Raw genomic sequence first — 19,018 nt, 5'->3', positions numbered from 1 at the left:
TTGCATTCTCTTTTTACTGGTATTTTATTTTTTATTGTTTAAAATGATTAACTCAGATCTGATTAAATTAAATTAACTCAAATCTGATCCATTTATGGATCAAAACTTACTAAAAGCAAGTATGACAGTATCAAACATTATCTTTTTCTGATTTCAATTTAAGCATAAAGATAATTTCACTTTGCAATAAATAAAAGGGATAATGGATATTTACAAATTCAGTAACATATGTTAATAAATATCTAAAATATTTCCTCGCTCCATGAAAAATGACATGGTCAAGATATTTTGGTCATTATATTTAATAGTCAGTGTACACAAATATAACATCACCCTTGGCCTTTTTTTATCCCTAGTCTCGGGTTTTCCAAAATAAACATAATGCATCATGGATCAGAGGTCATCCCCAGATCTAAGACCTATGATTCTCGGATCTAAAATGTTATTAAAGAGGCTCTTGATCTTAAAGGGAAAGAAAGGAATCAGTTTTGAAATACCAAAGCTGTATAGTCGTTGTCCTCCCTCAGTAGATATTTGTCCAGTGAAGAATTTAAAAATTAATGATAAACCCAAAGTATAAAGTAATACACATATTTATATGTGTACATATATAATATTTGCATATATAACCATGCAATAACAGGTTCTTTCCTTTCCCCCTTCTCTCTTTACCTTTTCCTCTCTCCCTTTCTTTTTCTCTTTCTCTTTCTCTCCTCTTCATCCTTCATCATTATTAGGTTCATCAAGGTAGTTACTAATCCATCCAGGCAGATTACTTATAGACTCTACCACTACTAAATTTGGCAATCAAGCTGCTCAAGGGTCTGGGAAGATATTTCTGCCATGTAGAGCCTATGTGTGTTTTGTACTCTATTACTTCCCAAGTTTCAGCAGCTTCTCATTTGACACTATGAGCAGCCAGGATAATTTGTGGGTCAGGAAGAGGTGTGAATATTTGTGTGAATTCTCTGTAATACATTTTCATAAAGGTGTTTAGAAAATTCTCTCATGGAAGTACAATGGGAGTTTTACTTAAAAGTTTTGGTATAAAAACATTCTCTTTCAGTGAGGTTATCATGACAACAAATATTTTGAAAGAAAGATTATCATAAATATTAATATTGCCTTGACTTTCCTAACCAATCTTGCCCTAGAAAATATTTCAATGCAATGTAAGTTATTCAGTTAGTCAGTAAGCATTTATTAAGAACTTACTGTGTGCCAGGAACTGTGCTAAGTGCCAATGGGGATACAAAGAAAGACAAAAGACAACCCCTGCTCCTATGAAGTGCATTGTTTGATGGGGGAGACAACATGAGGACAACTATGTACAAAAAAGTTACATATAGGACAAATTAGAGATGATCGATGTTGATGTATTCCATTGCATCAAAGGATGGTTTCTGGAAAAAAAATCCTCATAATTACCTTTCTGCAGACCAGATTTGGTCAGTTGCTTATTTCTTTGTGGCACAATGTAGGAGGTAGAAAGCACGTTTTTGAGACAAATAAAAGCACAGATACGAAAATTTGCTTCATATCAACAAAAATTTGAACAACTAAAAGACTGTTTCTCTCTGCTACCATGATACTGATTGATAAATGAGAACTCAATAAATTGAGAAATGATCATTTGCTCATATATGTAATATAGCCAGTTAAGCCTGAATTTGGTCTTGTCAAAGGTTTTCTAGGAATGATGGGTTATATTTGTGTTACTTTGTCATGGGCACCACACTCTCTAGGTATATACATTAATTTTCTGCTTATACTTTCTCAGCCTAGGACACATCTGTTACTGATCCCTTTCTCTCTAGGACAGCAGTCATTTAAGGCTTAAGGGTGGAAGGCAGAAGAAAGGGAAGGATGGCAGGAAGTAATACCCTTTAATCATGAAAACCTTAAGTTTAGTTTCCTAGAGAAAAATGAAAAAGCAATAAAAGTCCCATTTCTGCTTTAAGATAGCAAGCATGTTAATCTGTCTGAGGGCAGGAACCGTTGTTATTGTTTTTAATGTGTTTTGTCTTTGTACCTCCAATACTTAATACAGTACTTTGCATGTAGCAGGTGCTTAATAAGTACTTGTTAAAACAGCTTTAAAAATTTTAATGTGCCATAAAAATACAAGGAAGTCTCAACAATGCTGCTATAACTATTAATTGTATTTTGAAGTGTGGTTTGAATCTTTGATCTTGGATCTTAATGACTGTCCTTTAGCTGTAAGAATGGTATAACTCAATCTCTTCAAATACAGTATCTTGGCATTTTGCATAACTTTATTATCCTTTTTAATTTTAGGCTTTCCCTTAAGTAAGATATTTTTAGAGTACGAATTATCTTTTGGATACTAAAAAGTGTTTTACATACCTCCCTTGCATTTTATCTGTATTACTTTAGCCCTCTACATTAGTTAACACAGTTCCAGAAAATTACTTACACCCTGAGAATCAGGTTCAACCATTAGATCATTCTGACCACTGCCAAAGGTGAGGATTCAGACTCGATGCTTTCTCAGGGTTCACTTTAGCTGTGTTACTCCACGATTCCAGCACTCTCATGTATTGGTCTGTTTGAAAGTATTATTATAATTCCAGTGGAGCATAATTTGTGGGCAGAGAAATACATAAGGTACAAGAAAAATCAGGTTTATTTTCTTGTATGGCAAATGTTAAATCAGCACTCTTCCTTTCCACAATACTCTACACAGACACTCTGCCTTCTGTGGTTATTATTGTTTTCAGACTCTGAAGAAAAGGTGTACTCAAATAAAAGGTGGGCAGATTTGGGGATAAAGGCAGATCAATCACAGAAATACAATATAAAAGTAGCTTGCTTACTTGACAGGATTCTTGGCAGCATCAGGGTCCTGGGCTGACACTGAGCCTATTGTGCTGTTTATCTGAGCATCCTCTCTTATTTGCAGGACATAGGCTAGTTTACCAAACACAGGAGGTTCATCGACATCTTCTACCATGATTCTCACTGTGGCTGTATCTTTAAATGGACCCAAGTAGAGGAAACGTGGCTCCACACGTGGATTGGAAGCTTCCACTTTGAGGGTATACAGTTTTTTCTTCTCAAAGTCCAAAACCTTGGAAAAAAAATTCGTTTGTTTTGCATCTATCCAATAACAAGAAACATAGTTTGATTTCTGTATAACTTGCTTAAAAAATAACATAAGCAACAAGACAAATAGAAAGTTTTAGAGACTAATGGGATTAATTGTGTCAGGTGATATTCCCTTACCCCTATTCTTTCCCTAGTGGAAACATCATATAAAATATTTCCTTAAAAATGTGGTATGTCAGGGTGGCAACCCATTTAGGGTAGTTCCTGAAGGCCATCTCCTAAGTAGGAAGAGAGTGATGCCACATCCTAGGGTGGGAAAGGAAATGCATGAGCATATGCTCAAAGACAGGCACAGTTTTCACTGGTAATGAAAAGGCAAACTGTAATCTGCTCGTGTACCACCTTGGGCATGTGGGCTGCCAGCTATATATGGACTGCTCCCCCATGCATAGAATCCAAATGTCATAGATCTAGAACTGAAGGGAATCTCAGAAACCATCTAGCTCAACCTCCTTATTTTATAGATGAAGAAATAGAGGCCCAGGACAGTTAAAAGTCTGAGTATCGGAGACAGGATCCCTGGTTGATTCCCAGTTTCACTGCATAGATACAGAAAATGTAGAATTTTATCAGGCAGGAAGATGAAGCATCTTGAATGATATCCTAAGGAACTCTGCAAGACACCCTCCTCCTCCATCCCCTCCCCCCACCAGTCCCCTCACTAAATGAAGACAGTAATGACAGTTGCAAAAATTGCTTAGGACAAGTATCTGTTTCCTGATTTTAAAAAAAATTCTAATTTACATTGACTTCTTTAGAATGGAAAGAGATTGGCAAAAAGGAGACAAGCCTCATCATGAACTCAATTACTTAATCCTTTACTGAAAATCATTCAGTCTACTAGATAAAATTCCAGTTTGCATCTGATAAGGTATAAGGTATTAGAGACTAAAGAACATTAATGTTCACTAATGGGTTTACTAATTGTGTTATGGTGTAAAATGCTTGTCTGAGGAGAATCAAAACATGTTTTAGTGTGTTTTCAGATAATGGAACATGTAATTCAAAGCTGGAGAGTTGAAAATTCATGTTATTTGAAGCCAGAAGCACCAATATTTCCAAGGCAGGATGGCAAACTTACAAGAAGCAGAATAGATTTTAAGTCATTAGCAATAAAAGAAACTCATATTGAACAAATTACAAAATCAGAGAGCAGTGATTTTCCAGCCTCAGTTTACAACCTGCCTTGAAATCTGTATCACACTCTTTGTACTACATGTGTTACTTATTTCTGTCGTTCTTTGGACTGTCATTTTTCTTTCTCACATAAAATAACAGATAAGAGGAAAATGTAATACAAAATGACAGAAGTGCATCTTTATGTTCAACTTGAAGTATTATGAGGGATCTAAGTACCTATATACACATAAGTACCTTGCCCATGTTTGGTGACCATAACATTTTTAGAAGTATTCTTTAATCAAACATATCTCATAGGCCATTATAACTACAGACTAACAATGTATTATTAATTTTTATGATCCTAATTAATTTGTTGTTAATACCCTGGGCCTGCCTAAGGGCAGATGTTTATTCAGGGTTCCCAAACTAAGGAGGTTTCAATGTATGTTAAAAGAGGGTTTATTGTAGTGCCAATGTTCAGTAACATCAAGGAAAACTGACAGTAATCATTTATGAAAAGAACATTATGTAATATATCCACACTACAGAGAACCATAATAGCATAGTTTCCATGACTCCGAAAACAGAGAAAAGCAACTAAACAAAAGCTCACCTTTCTGACAGTGATAATTCCTTCCTGTGTTTCCTGGTCCGTGATGACATCAAACATGTCTAAACCCTCTCCATCAGTGATGCTGTACTCAATTTCTGCATTTTCACCAACATCGGCATCAATTGCTTTGATTCTGCCAATTGCTGTACCTGGAGGGGCTGACTCAGCAGTTTTAAACTGATAAGTGCCTACAAGAGGTAGAAAGAGATGGAAACATAAAGTGAATATAAGCTCCTTGAAGGCAGGAAGGGTTTTGTTTTTGTCTTGGTATGCCCAGTGCCAAGTAGAGTGCCTCATACAAAATACATGCATAATAATACCTGTTGAATGAAATTGGGGGTAAAATGGTAAGAATCAAAGTATAATGGAAAGAGGGAAGGATTTGAAAAAGAAGAACCCTACATTTGAATTCTGTCTCTGCTATTTACTGACTACATGGCTCTGGACAAGTCACTGAAACCTCTTGGAGTCTCCTTTTTTCATCTCAGAAATGGGGGATGACAATAGCTGGACATCCATAGTAAATGCACACACAGTTGTTGCGAGGTTCAAGAGCAATAATGCATGTAAAGGACTTTGCATACATTAAAATGCCATAGAAATGTTGTTTATTCTCAAAACAATAATCTGGGTTCCCTTCACCCTATACACCTATACTTTCATGGCTATTAAAAAAACCCCACAAAACATGTACTGAAATTCACAATGAACTTTTCTTAAAGGACTGAGTATTTCTTTTGTCCAGACAGTCGCTTCAGTAGATTCTGACTACAGGTGCCAGCAATGCCTAAAATGGAACATGTAGGGAAACAAAAGCCTTTGAATTACTAAGTCATTTCATTTTATCTATTTATGTATCTATCTATCTATCTATCTATCTATCTATCTATCTATCTATCAATCTATCAATCTATCTATGAGTGTTTATGTGACAGTATAATATGCATATGTGTAAGTAAATACATACTTCCATAGTTGTATTTAAGAGTAAAATTTTTCATTTAATATTTGTCTAACTTGTAAGAGTATAAAATCCTTAGTGTGTGAGGCTCAAGCATATCTGTATGTATGCACACACATATGCATTAACTTTAATAGCTAAAATTGCACTAAGACTTTTGGGACATCTTGTACATGTATGTATGTGCATGCGTGTGTGTGTGTGTGTGTGTGTGTGTTGTGTGTGTGTATAGGATGCAATAATTTTATGAGAAGTTCATTGATGAGGGCAGATTCAAGATGGTGGAATAGAAACATGAACCTGCTCAAACTCTCCCCCCACAGGTTTTAAAATACCAGTAAAAATGACTCTAAACAAATTCTAGAGCAGCAGAAGTCGCAAAATGACAGAGTGAAAGAGATCTCCAACCCAAGACAAACTGGAATGCTGACAAGAAGAGTCTATTGCACTGGATTTGAAGTGGAGTGCAGTCCAGCATGGGATGAGCTGGCAACAGACAGGACTGGAGCAGGCTTCAGGGTGCAAGTGATGTTTCCAGACTTCTCAACCCACAAACACTAAAGATAGCTTCAAAGGTCAGTAAGAAAGCTCTTTCACCTGGGTGAGAGGGGAATATGGTCTGGCCTCAGGCCCAAGGCAGCAGTTACCACTGCCACAGCAGTGGCTGTTTCTGGAGCTCTCACCTACAGATGGTAAGAGAATCCACTGATCAGAGTCTCAGTCCTGAGTGGAGGTCCTGGGTGAGGAGGAGTGCTGGTATAGTGAAGATGGTGGTGACTGTGGAGAGGGACTCCTACTTGCAATTCCAGGGAAGAAAAAAGTGCCTGTAGTTGCTCATAGACAAAAGCACAGGTCAGGGGAAGTGTCAACACCTCTCCTTTGATTATGTCACTTTGGAGGAACTGAGAACTTACAGGTCCCTAGAGATATCTCAGAGAACAGCTGTACCAGACCTCTGAATCTTGGGGTAGTATACCCTCCATTTGACAAGGGGCTCAAAAGTCAAGTAATTGTCTGGGGAAATGCCCCAAAAGGGGAAAAAATAAGACTATAGAAGGTTACTTTCTTGGTGAAAAGGTATTTTCTTCCATGTTTTTGGATAAGGAAGCAAAGCATACAATCAGAGGAAGACAAAAGCATACAATTGGAGGAAGACAGTAAGGTCAAGGCTCCTACACTGAAAACCTCTAAAACAAATATGAAATGGTCTAAGGGCATGGAAGAGCTCAAAAAGAATTTTGAAAATCCAGTAAGAGAGGAGGAGGAAAAACTGGGAAGAGAAATGAGAGTGATGTAAAAAAAAAAAAAAACAAACATGAAAAATGAGCCAACAGCTTGCTAAAAGAGACCCCCAAAATGCTGAAGAAAATAACACCTTTAAAAATAGACTAGCCCAAATGGCAAAAGAGGTCTGAAAAGCCAATGAGGAGAATGCCTTAAAAAGCGGAATTGATCAAATGGAAAAGGAGGTCCAAAAGCTCATTGAAGAAAATAGTCCATTAAAAATTAGAATGCAACAGATGGAAGCTAATGACTTTATGAGAAATCAACAAATTATAAAGCAAAACCAAAATAATGAAAAAATAGAAGACAATGTGAAATATCTCACTGGAAAAAAACACTGACATGGAAAATAGATCTAGGAGAGATAATTTAAAAATGACTGGTCTACCTGAAAACCATGATCAAAAAAAGAGCCTAGAAATCATCTTTCAAGAAATTATCAAGGATAACTGTCCTGATATTCCAGAACCAGAGGATAAAATAGAAATGAAAAGAATTCACTCTACACCTCCTGAAAGAGACTCCAAGAGGAAAACTCCTAGGAATATTGCAGCCAAATCCCAGAGTTCCCAGGTCAAGGAAAAATATTACAAGCAGCTGGAAAGAAACAATTCAAGTATTGTGGAAATACAATCAGGATAACACAGGATTTAGCAGCTTCTACACTAAGGAACTGAAACACTTGAAATATGATATTCCAGAGCTCAAAGGAGGTAAAATTAAAACCAAGAATCACCTGCTCAGCAAAACTGAATATAATACTTCAGGGAAAAAATGGAACTTCAGTGAAATAGAGGACTTCCAAGCATTCATGTTGAAAAGATCAGAGCTGAATAAAAAATTTGACCTTCAAATACAAGAATCTAGAGAAACATGAAAAGGTAAACAGGAAAGAAAAGCCATAAGGAACTCATTAAAGTTGAACTGTTCACATTCCTACATGGAAAGATGATATTTGTAACATATAAGACCTTTTTCAGTATTAAGGTAGTTAGAGGGAACATATATATATATATATACACAGGCACACACACACATACATATATACACACACATATGTATGGATGTATACACACAGAGACATATATGTAGATGTGCATGGGTATGCATGTATGTGTATGTTATATATGTGTGTATACATAGATATGTATATGTGTATGTATGTGTGTACATGTGGGTATATATGTATATGTATACATTCATGTATATGTGTGTGTATATACACACACACACATACACATGGACAGAGGACACAGGGTGAGTTGAATATAAAGGGAGGATACCTAAAAAATAAAATTCACTGTTGAATGGAGGAATGTACTAGGAGTAAAAGAAAGGGAGAGGTAAAATGTAGCAAATCATCTCACAAAAAAGAGATAAGAAAGAGCTTCTATAGTGCAGGGGAAGAGAAGGGAGATGAAAGGGAATAAGTGAGCCTTACTCTCATGAGATTTAGCTAAAGGAGAGAATAATACACACTCAATTGGATATGGAAATCTATTTTACCCTTCAGGAAGGCAGTGGGGAAGGGGATAGGAGAGGGAGGATAATATAGAAGGGACAGCAAATTGGGGAAAGAGACAATCAGAAGCAAACACTATTGTGGGGTGACAGGTCAAGGAAGAGAATGGAGTAAATGGAGGGCAGGACAGGACAGAAGAAAATGTGATTAGGCTTTCGCAACATAACTGTTATGTAAATGTTTTACATGGCAACATATGTATGACCTATATCGAATTGCTTGCTTTCTTAAAGAGAGTGAGTGGGTAAGGATGAAGGGAGAGAATATGGAATTCAAAGCTTTAAAAATGAATGTTAAAAATTGTTTTTGCATGCAACTGAGAAATAAGATTTACAGGCAATGGGGCATAGAAATCTATCTTGCCCTATGGGAAAATAGAGGGGAGGGAGATGGATGAAGGAAGGGTGATAGAAAGAAGGATAGAATGCGAGAAGGAGTGAATAGGGTGCATGCTGTCCTGGGGTGGGGATTAGGAAGAGGTGGTGAGAAAATTTGGAATTCAAATTCCTGTGGAAGTGAGTGTTGAATACTAAAAAATAAATACATTACATATTAAAAAAAAAGGAAATTCATGAATAAAAAAAGCACTGTCTAATTTCCAATGTCACCACTCAAATCAGTCATAGAATAGGAAAAATTATGATAAATAATAGACTTAAATTCCAACTACAGAATTATTAAATACAAAATATTAAAACTGTGAAGAATGTTAGAGATGATCTTTCCAAGAAGGAAATTGAGGTCCAGGGAAGGAAAGTGACTTGTCCAAGTTTATGTAGCTAATAAGTGATACAACACAACAAGGATTACAAATTTTTTGTTATTCATGATCCACCTATTACTATTAGAAACCTAAAAATAACAATATATCCTTGCCTCAAGACATTGTGAGGATTAAAAAAAATTCTGCAACTGACTAGAACCCATAAAACACAAATGAAAAAACATCCTTAGTGGGTAGCAATATATTTGTACACATATTCTGGAGTCCTATTGTTTGCCTGTAGTAGAATGAGGAAGGTAAAAATAAAAATGCTGCTCTTAAATGACTAGTTATATTGCTTCTCTCTAATGCTAATTACTACCTAATATAAAACACTCATATAAACACTATTGTACAATTATAATGTTATATAATATATAATTGCTACATACAATTATATAATTATTATTAACATAATATACTATCTATAATATAAAACACCAGAAAGAAATGTCATCACCATCTATTCAAGTGCAGACAATACACTTAAATTTTTTAGTGACAGCACTCGTTGGGTTCCTTTTATTTTTAGCAATGATAACTGAAATGAAAAATCACTTCCATATCACACAGTTTATAAAAGGGCTTTGCAAGAAATGTAATCTGTCAAGTATCCATACTCTGAGGAAAACGAGGAGGATTGTCATTCACGTCAGTCAGGGTGATGTTCACTGTAGTGGTCCCAGATAAGCCTCCCATCTGGCCTCCCATGTCCTTAGCTTGAATAACCACTTGATATTGCTCTCGGTTTTCTCTATCCATATTGAGCAATGCTGTTTTGATGATGCCTGTGAATATTAGAGACACTATTGATTTATAAAATGCATTAAAAGATTCATCACTATATAATAATTATCTATGGCTAGTAAAAATATTGTGTCACAATTAAGGTCATTAAATTATGATAATTCCACGTGTCATTTTAGGATGTTAGCTGTGTGATGTGACATGCAGAAATAATATATGACACTTACCTTAAGTAAGGTCACATGTTATATTAATCTTATTAAATCCTTTAATTTTCCCCCTGACTTACACCATTTTCTCATTTAATTGGCTGACAGTTAAATGTGCCTACCTACCATCATACAATTCTTTTTCAGGTTTGCAAGGTACTTTACATTAGATCCTCACAACCTTGTGAAGCAGGTTCTATTATAATTCCTATTTTACAGATGGGCAAATTAAAGCTCAGAAGAGAGGTTAAATTATTTTCTTAGGGTCACAACTGAGTAGTATTTAAAGAAGGATTTGAAGCAATGTCATCCTGGTTCCTACACCAGAACTCTGTTCCTTACACAATGCTGCCTCTTAATGCCTAATATAATGAACATACTTTTTAGGATTCCCTTAATCAAAGCTGGAAAAAAAAATGGTAACATCTCCTTAAAATTGTGAAAAAAAACCACTAGACCATGGGCAGAAGACCTGAGTTTGAGTGCTGACTCTGTCACTCCTATCTTCATTAGATAGTTAAGTCAACTCCATCAGCATTTTGAACTGGAGATCTATAAATTGGAGGCAAATAAATCTTGCCCTACCTACCTTTGAAAACTGTAAAGACCTGTGTAAATGCGAATCACCATCACATTCGTCATTAGAATGTTACAACATTTAAAGTTTTTCTATAGCAGATTAGAGACTGGTCTTCCAATAATGGAGGGATATATTATCATGAGAGAATCATAGAAAACTTAGTTTGGAAAGATTTTCAAAAGTCAGCTTGTCCCCTGAGAGGAGTATTATCTCAATCTGTTAACATTCTATCAAATATCACCTGAGAGTAAAATCTATTTTTCCCTGGTAATATGTTGCAGCAATGCAACTATTTTTTAAGAGGACAAAAAATACCCCTCCTCTATATTTTTTTTTTTCTAAAATGAATACTTTACTTTAAGAGTTCAAGCTCATACTTTTGCTGCTGACTTCAGGAGAGGTGAACAGCTGCTTACCATTCTTTGATCCTTCAACTATTTAGACATAAGCTAAATAATTATTGTTCTTTTTTCCCATTGGTACCTCTATTCAACTTTCTTCAAAGTCATTCCTAGTCTGAAACAGTGGCAGTCGTGCTGGGTTTAGAGTCAGGAAGAGTTCAGCAGGAATCCTGCCTCTGATTCTTACTGTGCGACCTTGGATAAATTATTTAACCTCACTAAATGCAGAAATAATAAATTTAAAATAATTTCCATTTAAGGATCTAGCTCTCTTATGGCAGTTTATTAAGTTTGATAAAAATGTTAAAAAATTGAATGTTGAAAGAGAGAGTTCATCTATTTTCTTTGATTCACAGCGAAAGTTTTGACTTTCTGCCCCATTCTAACATAAACACAATTAAAATTACCTGTAATTTTTATTTTAAAATGGTTGAAAGAGGGTTCATTTATAATATTTTAATTATATTTATTATACTTTGATTTTTTGATTAAATAATTGAGGTGTCACATTTGCAGATGTTTTAATCTGAGGAAGATATAAACACTTTGATGTTTTCATGTAATATATACTACATTGGTTTACAATGATATTTAAATTAGTTATATTGTAAGAGATTGAATGGTAAGAACTTCTAACCTGTCTCAGATTCAACCGAAAAATAGGGTTGTCCTTGGAGAATACTGTAGACTACTTTAGCACTGTTCCCATAGGTGGGATCATCAGCATCAGTTGCAGTGACTTGAACAACAAAAGTTCCTGGAATGAAAGAAAAATGAATTTATGTTGATTTAAGAGATGGGATATTACATTTTTAAAAGCTAGACACACATCAAATGAAAGCAAAATTTTGCCCTTGAACACAATCACACTATGTCCTAATTTAGTGTGTGGTAAGTAAAGTAAGAATTACTAACAGCTAGAAAAGGTGGAGGGAATGGCAATTTAGATAAACACAGGGATGGTGCAGTTTCCTTAGGGAGATAAATTTAAAATATTTGAACTTCTCAGTGTCTCAAGAAGGATGATATAAATGGAAATAAATGCTATGGGGATTAGATATTAGTTTATTGCCAATCCTGCTATTCATTAAGCATTTATTAAGTTCCTGCAAAGTACCAGACACTGAAGATATAGAGGAAAAAATGAAATGGTCCCTGACCTCAAGGAGTTTACATTCTATTTAAAGAAACAACAATAAAAATGTATATACTATCAATGAAAGGAAATTGGTGGGAGGAAGTGCTAAATCACTATATAGCTTTAGACAAGTCAATTAACTTTCCTAGGATTAAATTTCCTTTTCTGTAAAATTAGACTAGATAACCTCAAATGTACCTTCCAACTGTAATATTCTAAGATTTAGTAAATATAAGGATTCAAACAGTACATGTCAAAAACTGTAAAATTGAGAAAGATAAAGCTAAGGAAGAATATCAACTTGCTTACTAAAATCTGGAATGCTAAAACTAGGAGGTATTGCTTGACCCATGAAAAGAAGTAGTTTTTGATTATGTAAAGGGAGAACAACTTTATTTAGTTATTAGCAAAAAATATAAACCCCATTATCTCAAGAAGTGTGCTATGAGCTATATGTCATTAGGGTCAAGAATAGCTTACATTTACGGATTATTCAAAGACCTGTAATGAGCCACTGGGTACACTGCTACTGCCTTTCAAGGTATGAAGGGGAGAAGTAAGTTGCATAGAATATTTTTATGCCTGTTTAGGTAGAAATTAGCTTAGTGTTTAATAGTAACTTTTGGTCACCCTAACAAATGTTATTCTTTGATCAATCTCTTTTTTAATTGATGAGAACTACTTTCTCCACTTAAACCTACTCATTTATACCTCTTTAATGTATTTCGTAAGATGTTAATAATAAAAATAATAATTTTCATTAGTCTGACACTCAGTGTTATTGTTCTTTAATTCAATCATGAAGGGATGTCATTTCCTCAGTTAACTTTCTTCCAAAGGACTTTCATTCATACTGCAATTATTTTGCTCATGAATTCTGTTTCCCAGAGGAAAAAAAATGCAGATAATGAAACCTATCATGGCCAAAATTCTGCCAAGTCACACAATTTTAGTGAATTGAATTGTTTCAAGCCTGGTAGATCTGAATAAGTAGACTATAGGATTTATGATCTCACTTCCATAAAGACTATAAAAAGCTTTCTTTTTATTATTTCAGCATTCTAAAATGCAGCTGTAAATTTTAATGAAACTACAAAGCAAACATATAACTTGCTTTGACTCTAGTAGCATCACAAAGGAGGTCTCTTGATAAGGTTTGCAGTTACAGCAGAGTTTTCTTAATTTAATTTTCCTTTTTACCATCCCCTAATTTAGAAGAAAGAAATCCTTAAGTATTAAATTTCACATGGGTAGTAAGAGTCATGAACAAAATATTAACTTATTATGTCAAGTGTTGTGACACTCTCTTAACTTCCTTGATCACTGACCAACATTCCCGCTGTTTATCATTTACATATCATTCATTTTTAAAAAACGTCTTCCTTGGTTTTATTTCAAAAATACTTATTTATTTATGTAATGGCCCAATGTACTTTTTGGATTTTGTTTTCCATTAGCAATGGTTCTTACCTTGAGAATCATGGGATGCTCTTTCACTATTGCCCTTTTTTGGTTGTTGAAGACTGAATTCTAGGGGGATAATCAGGAGAAGGTGATAGAAGTATCTTGCACAGAGTGGGAAGGCCTCCTGTGTCCCAGACTCAGAGGAATATCAGGAAGTAAGGAGGGGGAAAGAGTTTACAAATCCAATATGAGAGGGACTCAGGAACCTCTTCCTCTCATCGTCTGTGTCCTTCACTTAACTCCATTCCTCTAATACATTAGAGCAAGAATTCCCTTCCATGATTTGTGGCACATAAATCAAGGACAACACTCTTGAACACTGGACCAAGATTTAGAACCAAGGATCACTTTAAAAGGAATTTCAATGAGATTTCTGGGACATCTATTTTTAAAAATTCAATGTTTGAATTAATCTAACCAGCTGATTTTCTTGATTAGATCACTTTTTAATAGATTAAATAAAGAAACAGATAAACTGGGCTGAAGATTAAGATATAACTCACCAACATCAGACATTTCAGGTACAGTGGCAGTGTAAACATCCTTGGTGAACATGGGCTCATTATCGTTGATATCATGGATCTTTATGATGAACTCAGACTCTGGTTCTACTGGTCTTCCTGTTTTTCTGTTTATAGCCTGAGCCCTAAGGATATACACAGGCTTTTCTTCCCTGTCTAGTCTCTTGGTGGCCTGGATGTCTCCAGTGTTTTCATTAATAATGAAAAGATCTCCAGCTCCATCTCCTGAAAGGATGTATTTAAGTGATCCATCTCCTCTATCTTGGTCCGAATGCAACTATATAGGAACAAAAGGTAAAATTAAAAAAAGTTCCCCAAGATTATGACATATAATTTGTCAGCACTCATTCATGCTCATCTAAAGTGTTTTAGGATATTTCCTTTTTGGTGGTTCTTTTGCACCCTCCTTAGTAAATTCATCTCATGATTAGATGAGGAATATTTCTAATCCTAGAAGAGCTGAATCTGAAAAGCACCAGGTAGATCTCAACTTCATCATTTTATAGAAAAAGAAATGAACACAAGAAAGGCTAAATGACTTGCTCTGGGTCATGGCTTGTCACTAGTATAGCCAGGACTGGAACCTCACAGCCTGAGTGAGACTTGGGAAACTTGCTCTTTGCTAAAAGTATGAGAAAAGAATGGAGTGGAGGTGACCGATTCTTCAGGGCCTAGCATCCCTTTTCTCATAATCACTTTAGAAATAAATGTCAAGCTACACATTGAAATCATTTTAAGTCTTTGTACTAGTTATAATTTTTTGTACTAGTACTTATCATTGATTTTCTCCTGACTCCAGGTCTCTGTACTTGGAAGACTTATGATAGCCCTCTCCATTAGCACAGACTTGATTTATAAAAGTATGTGTTGAATTCTCATTTGAAAAAATAAGATAGAATGAAAGCTTCCTCGGGGCAGGGGCCATTTGATTTTTCCCTTTGACTGCCCAGCACTGAGTGTGATGCCGGGCACATAGCACATTTAATAAATGCTCACGGATTGGGAAAAGCAAAACAAGATAAACGCTAATATATTCTTGTCCTAACCACGGTAGTGTAGCTAATCACATTATGTTGGGGGGCTCTTTTTTGACCTCACAAGTTAACTCTAAAATTTCAGGTTTTCATGCCAGTTACAGATATCTTATAGTGCTAAACTCTGATGCAGAGTTTCCAAAGTTGCAAGTCACTGGTGTTGCCTTGTTTTCTCACATTTTTACCACAGAAAAGCATCAAAAGTATTCCACAGCCCATCAGATAATCAATCTAAAACTAGTCACAAATTGGTTTTTATTTAGAAGAACTGAATTGGAAACTAAGTTTTCAGGACTACCATGCAGGTATAGGAAGGCAGCATATTTCTATTCTGCTGTGTCATTTTAATGGAAAAGGCTATGCTCAAAGGACTCATGATGAAACATGCAATCCATCTCCAGATAGAGAACTCACAGACTAAAAGTACTGATTGAAGCATTTCTCTCTCTCTCTCTGTCTGTCTCTTTCTCTCTCTCTCTGTATCGGTCTTTCTGTCTCTCTGTCTCTGTCTCTTTCTCAACATGGCTAATGCAGAAATCTGTTTTGCATATACATATTTGCAAAATGTATTTATTTATTTGTAATTGGTTTTGTTTCTCTTGCCGTCTCAATGGATGGGTGAAGGGATAGGGAAAGGGAGAATATTTGCAACTGTATAAAAAAGTCTGGCTTGAAAAAAAGTCAATGCTGATCTGATTCTTACCTACATCTCACCAGAAAACAATTAATACTCAGTTGAATAACTAGAGTTGCTACTGGCATGAAATTTAAAATAATATTAGGAGCTAGATTGTAACCTCCTTCTGGGCTTGGCTTGTATTTTGTTTTATCTTTGCATGCTTAGGGCCTTACCATCCATGGTGCACTTAAAAATATCCACTGAAGTGAACCTCCCACACCTGCTGTACCCACTCATATTAGTCTGGAAGGAAACTGAGGGCTAGAGAGAGCTTGGATGATCCATCTCAGAGCGAACAACTAGTTGCTGTGACTTAGGGAAGACTGGAAGGGTATAAGAATCCTCAAATATCTGAAGGACTGTTATGCAACAGAATTAAACTCATTCAACTTAGCCCAAGAAGGTAGAAAAATAAGAAGAATGGGTGGAGGGTGAAGAATTTAGACTTTTTATAAATACAACTTCCTCAACTATTAGAACTATTCAAAGGCAGAATGGGCTGCTCCCAGAGGGAGCATTTTCTTCTTAGCTTCGAGGTCTTTAAACAGAGGGTGGATATTATACAGGAGGATTTTGGTAAAGTATAGGTTGGGCTGAATGATTCTAAGGTCCTTTATGATTATGAGATACAGGGATTTTGTGATGGTCTTGGGATTTTTCCACCACCTTATGCTGACATCATGATAGAAAATATCCAAAGACAAAGAACCATGAAGTATAGGGTTTCCACTTGAATTTCTCTAGGTGGTTATAAATTTATTAGTTTGGGGAAAAAAATAAGTGTTTTTGCTATTTATAGGTTTTGAAAACAATCAGGTAGAAACAAAAGGAAAAGAAGTCTAAGGGGGATTGCATAAAAGTGAGAAAAATAAAGAGAATAGTATAAACAGCGATGTGTTAAAGAAACCTTAAAAATATAACTACAGAAAAAAGAATGTGATATTAGTGGAAATGACCCTGTACTGGGAACCAAGAACCTTGGATTCTGGTGTCAGATCTGTCATTAGGTGACCTTGGTCACATCTCTTGAACATCAGTTTCCTTCTCTGTAAAAGTAGACTGGATATCATTTCTAATTCTATGACTCTGGTCAGCTTCCTAGCCCATCAGATGTACCAGCACACACAAAAAAAGCTTACTTATTCCCTCAGTTTCTAAAGACTAAAGAGAATGTTAAAAAGCTATTTAATTAACTTAAAATAACAGCTAGTTTAATATTACTGAAGTCAAATAGACCCTTAGTTGCAAGTCTATGTGAACATTTGTATCCTTATAAATGAATGTCAGTTCATATACTTGCTTTGAAAACTTGGCTCTGATGACTTTGAAACATACTTTCTACATATAGGTCATAAAAAATACATTGCATCTTCAGTGGTAAAATCTGATATCAAACCCATTATGCTTTCATTGGGCAAAAATTGGTGTGTGCACCTCTGATTTATTTGTCTATATTCAATTATCTATATTTGTCCTTGACCGGATATTTATCATGACCACTGACAAATAATTACAGCACATTTAGTGGCTGAAAACTATGTCTGGTCAAAGGATTTATTCAGATAAAAGTAATCTGAAACTTATTTTTAGCTGTCTAGATAGACCATTTTGATGACTTATAGAATAAACACTTATGACAGCATGAAAAGAAGAAAGAGAAACCAAATAATATGTACTGGGAATATATTTGAGATCTTGAACTTGATTTATTAATATTTGAAAACTTGTGGAAGTCTCATCTTTTTACCCCAACAGTGTCCAATTGTGAAGCCATTTAACCTCATCATTCAAAGGTAGAGTAGCTATATATCCTAAAATATAACAGGCTCCAGTGACTATTTATTTTTATTCCTTTTCCTTCCCCAAGTTCATTTCCCTTACAGTGCTGGCCCCTTCTGACATTTTCTTGGGGAAAGACAGAAGCAATGACACTTCTAGTGATTTTATGGTGACAACAGTGAGACATTAGTGGTTTATTGAATACTCTAATTTTAATTGTTTTTTTCCCCCTTCTGTGATGTCATTTATCATAGCCACTGTAAAAGACAGAAGTTGAACAATAACAAATAAAAGGTTGCAGACTGCTTTAGGCATGCATTTACAAATTTCAGTATAATGTTATTGTTCCATTAAGCTTAATCATCTGGTTCACTCTTAATGATTCACCATGAAGTAAAAATTAGCCAGCATCCTCAGAATATTGTGTCTGTGGAGGCAGTGGTATCAGGTATCTTTTTGCTAAGATACCTGATCACAGTTTATTTTTGAAGGAACTCTTATTTTTCTTTTTCTTTTTTTTTGGGGGGGGGGGAGGCTGCTCATTTAGTCATAGGACCATAGGTTTTCAGATTAAAGGGACCTTAAATTTCATTTATACACTCATTTTACAGATGAGGAGACCAAGGCTCCAAGAGGTTGTGGCTTTTCCCAGGGTCACCTAAGTAGTCAAGGAAAAGGCAGAGACTTGAAGCCAAAACCTCCAACTCCAGAGGTAATACTCTTTTCATTCTACAATGTCCTTTTATCCACTCTGCCATTTTGTTTTGTTTTGAGTAATAGCTTGGCAGATATGGCAATGAGCATGACCACATGAAATAGGTAGCTAGAGCAAAGCCAATTTGACATTTCACTCCTATTATTTATGGTTCATATACACACTATCAATAGAGTTTTGAACCAAATTCAAAGCTATTATTCTACTCCCATGTGTTCTTAATGGTATGAAGGACTAACTAATGTACAATATCTTTCTTATTAACTATGCATGACTGACTCTCTGGCTTTGGCAGTAACCAAAGAGAATTTTTTAGCCAATAGGCATTATTTTGATTGAAAATGCTGCTTCATAAAT

General features: G+C 35.3%; 1 protein-coding gene across 4 annotated transcripts in view; it reads right to left on the bottom strand.

Annotated features, from left to right (window-relative positions):
• Positions 1–19,018, bottom strand: part of CDH6 (cadherin 6) — a 182,487-nt gene that overhangs the window by 32,768 nt on the left and 130,701 nt on the right. For all 4 annotated transcript variants that reach the window (XM_072605479.1, XM_072605481.1, XM_072605482.1 and 1 more), the window contains exons 3-7: positions 14,437–14,731; positions 11,969–12,088; positions 10,015–10,182; positions 4,865–5,052; positions 2,838–3,091 (exon numbers count right to left, since the gene is read on the bottom strand). In XM_072605479.1, the coding sequence (XP_072461580.1) occupies positions 2,838–3,091; positions 4,865–5,052; positions 10,015–10,182; positions 11,969–12,088; positions 14,437–14,731 (1,025 nt within the window). The remainder of the gene's footprint in view (positions 1–2,837; positions 3,092–4,864; positions 5,053–10,014; positions 10,183–11,968; positions 12,089–14,436; positions 14,732–19,018) is intronic.

The sequence above is a fragment of the Notamacropus eugenii genome, chromosome 4 (genome assembly GCF_028372415.1).
Source record: "Notamacropus eugenii isolate mMacEug1 chromosome 4, mMacEug1.pri_v2, whole genome shotgun sequence".
NCBI classification, from domain to species: Eukaryota; Metazoa; Chordata; class Mammalia; order Diprotodontia; family Macropodidae; genus Notamacropus; species Notamacropus eugenii.
The sequence above is the reverse complement of the archived record's forward strand: the minus strand, read 5'-3'. Positions and strand labels throughout refer to the sequence as shown.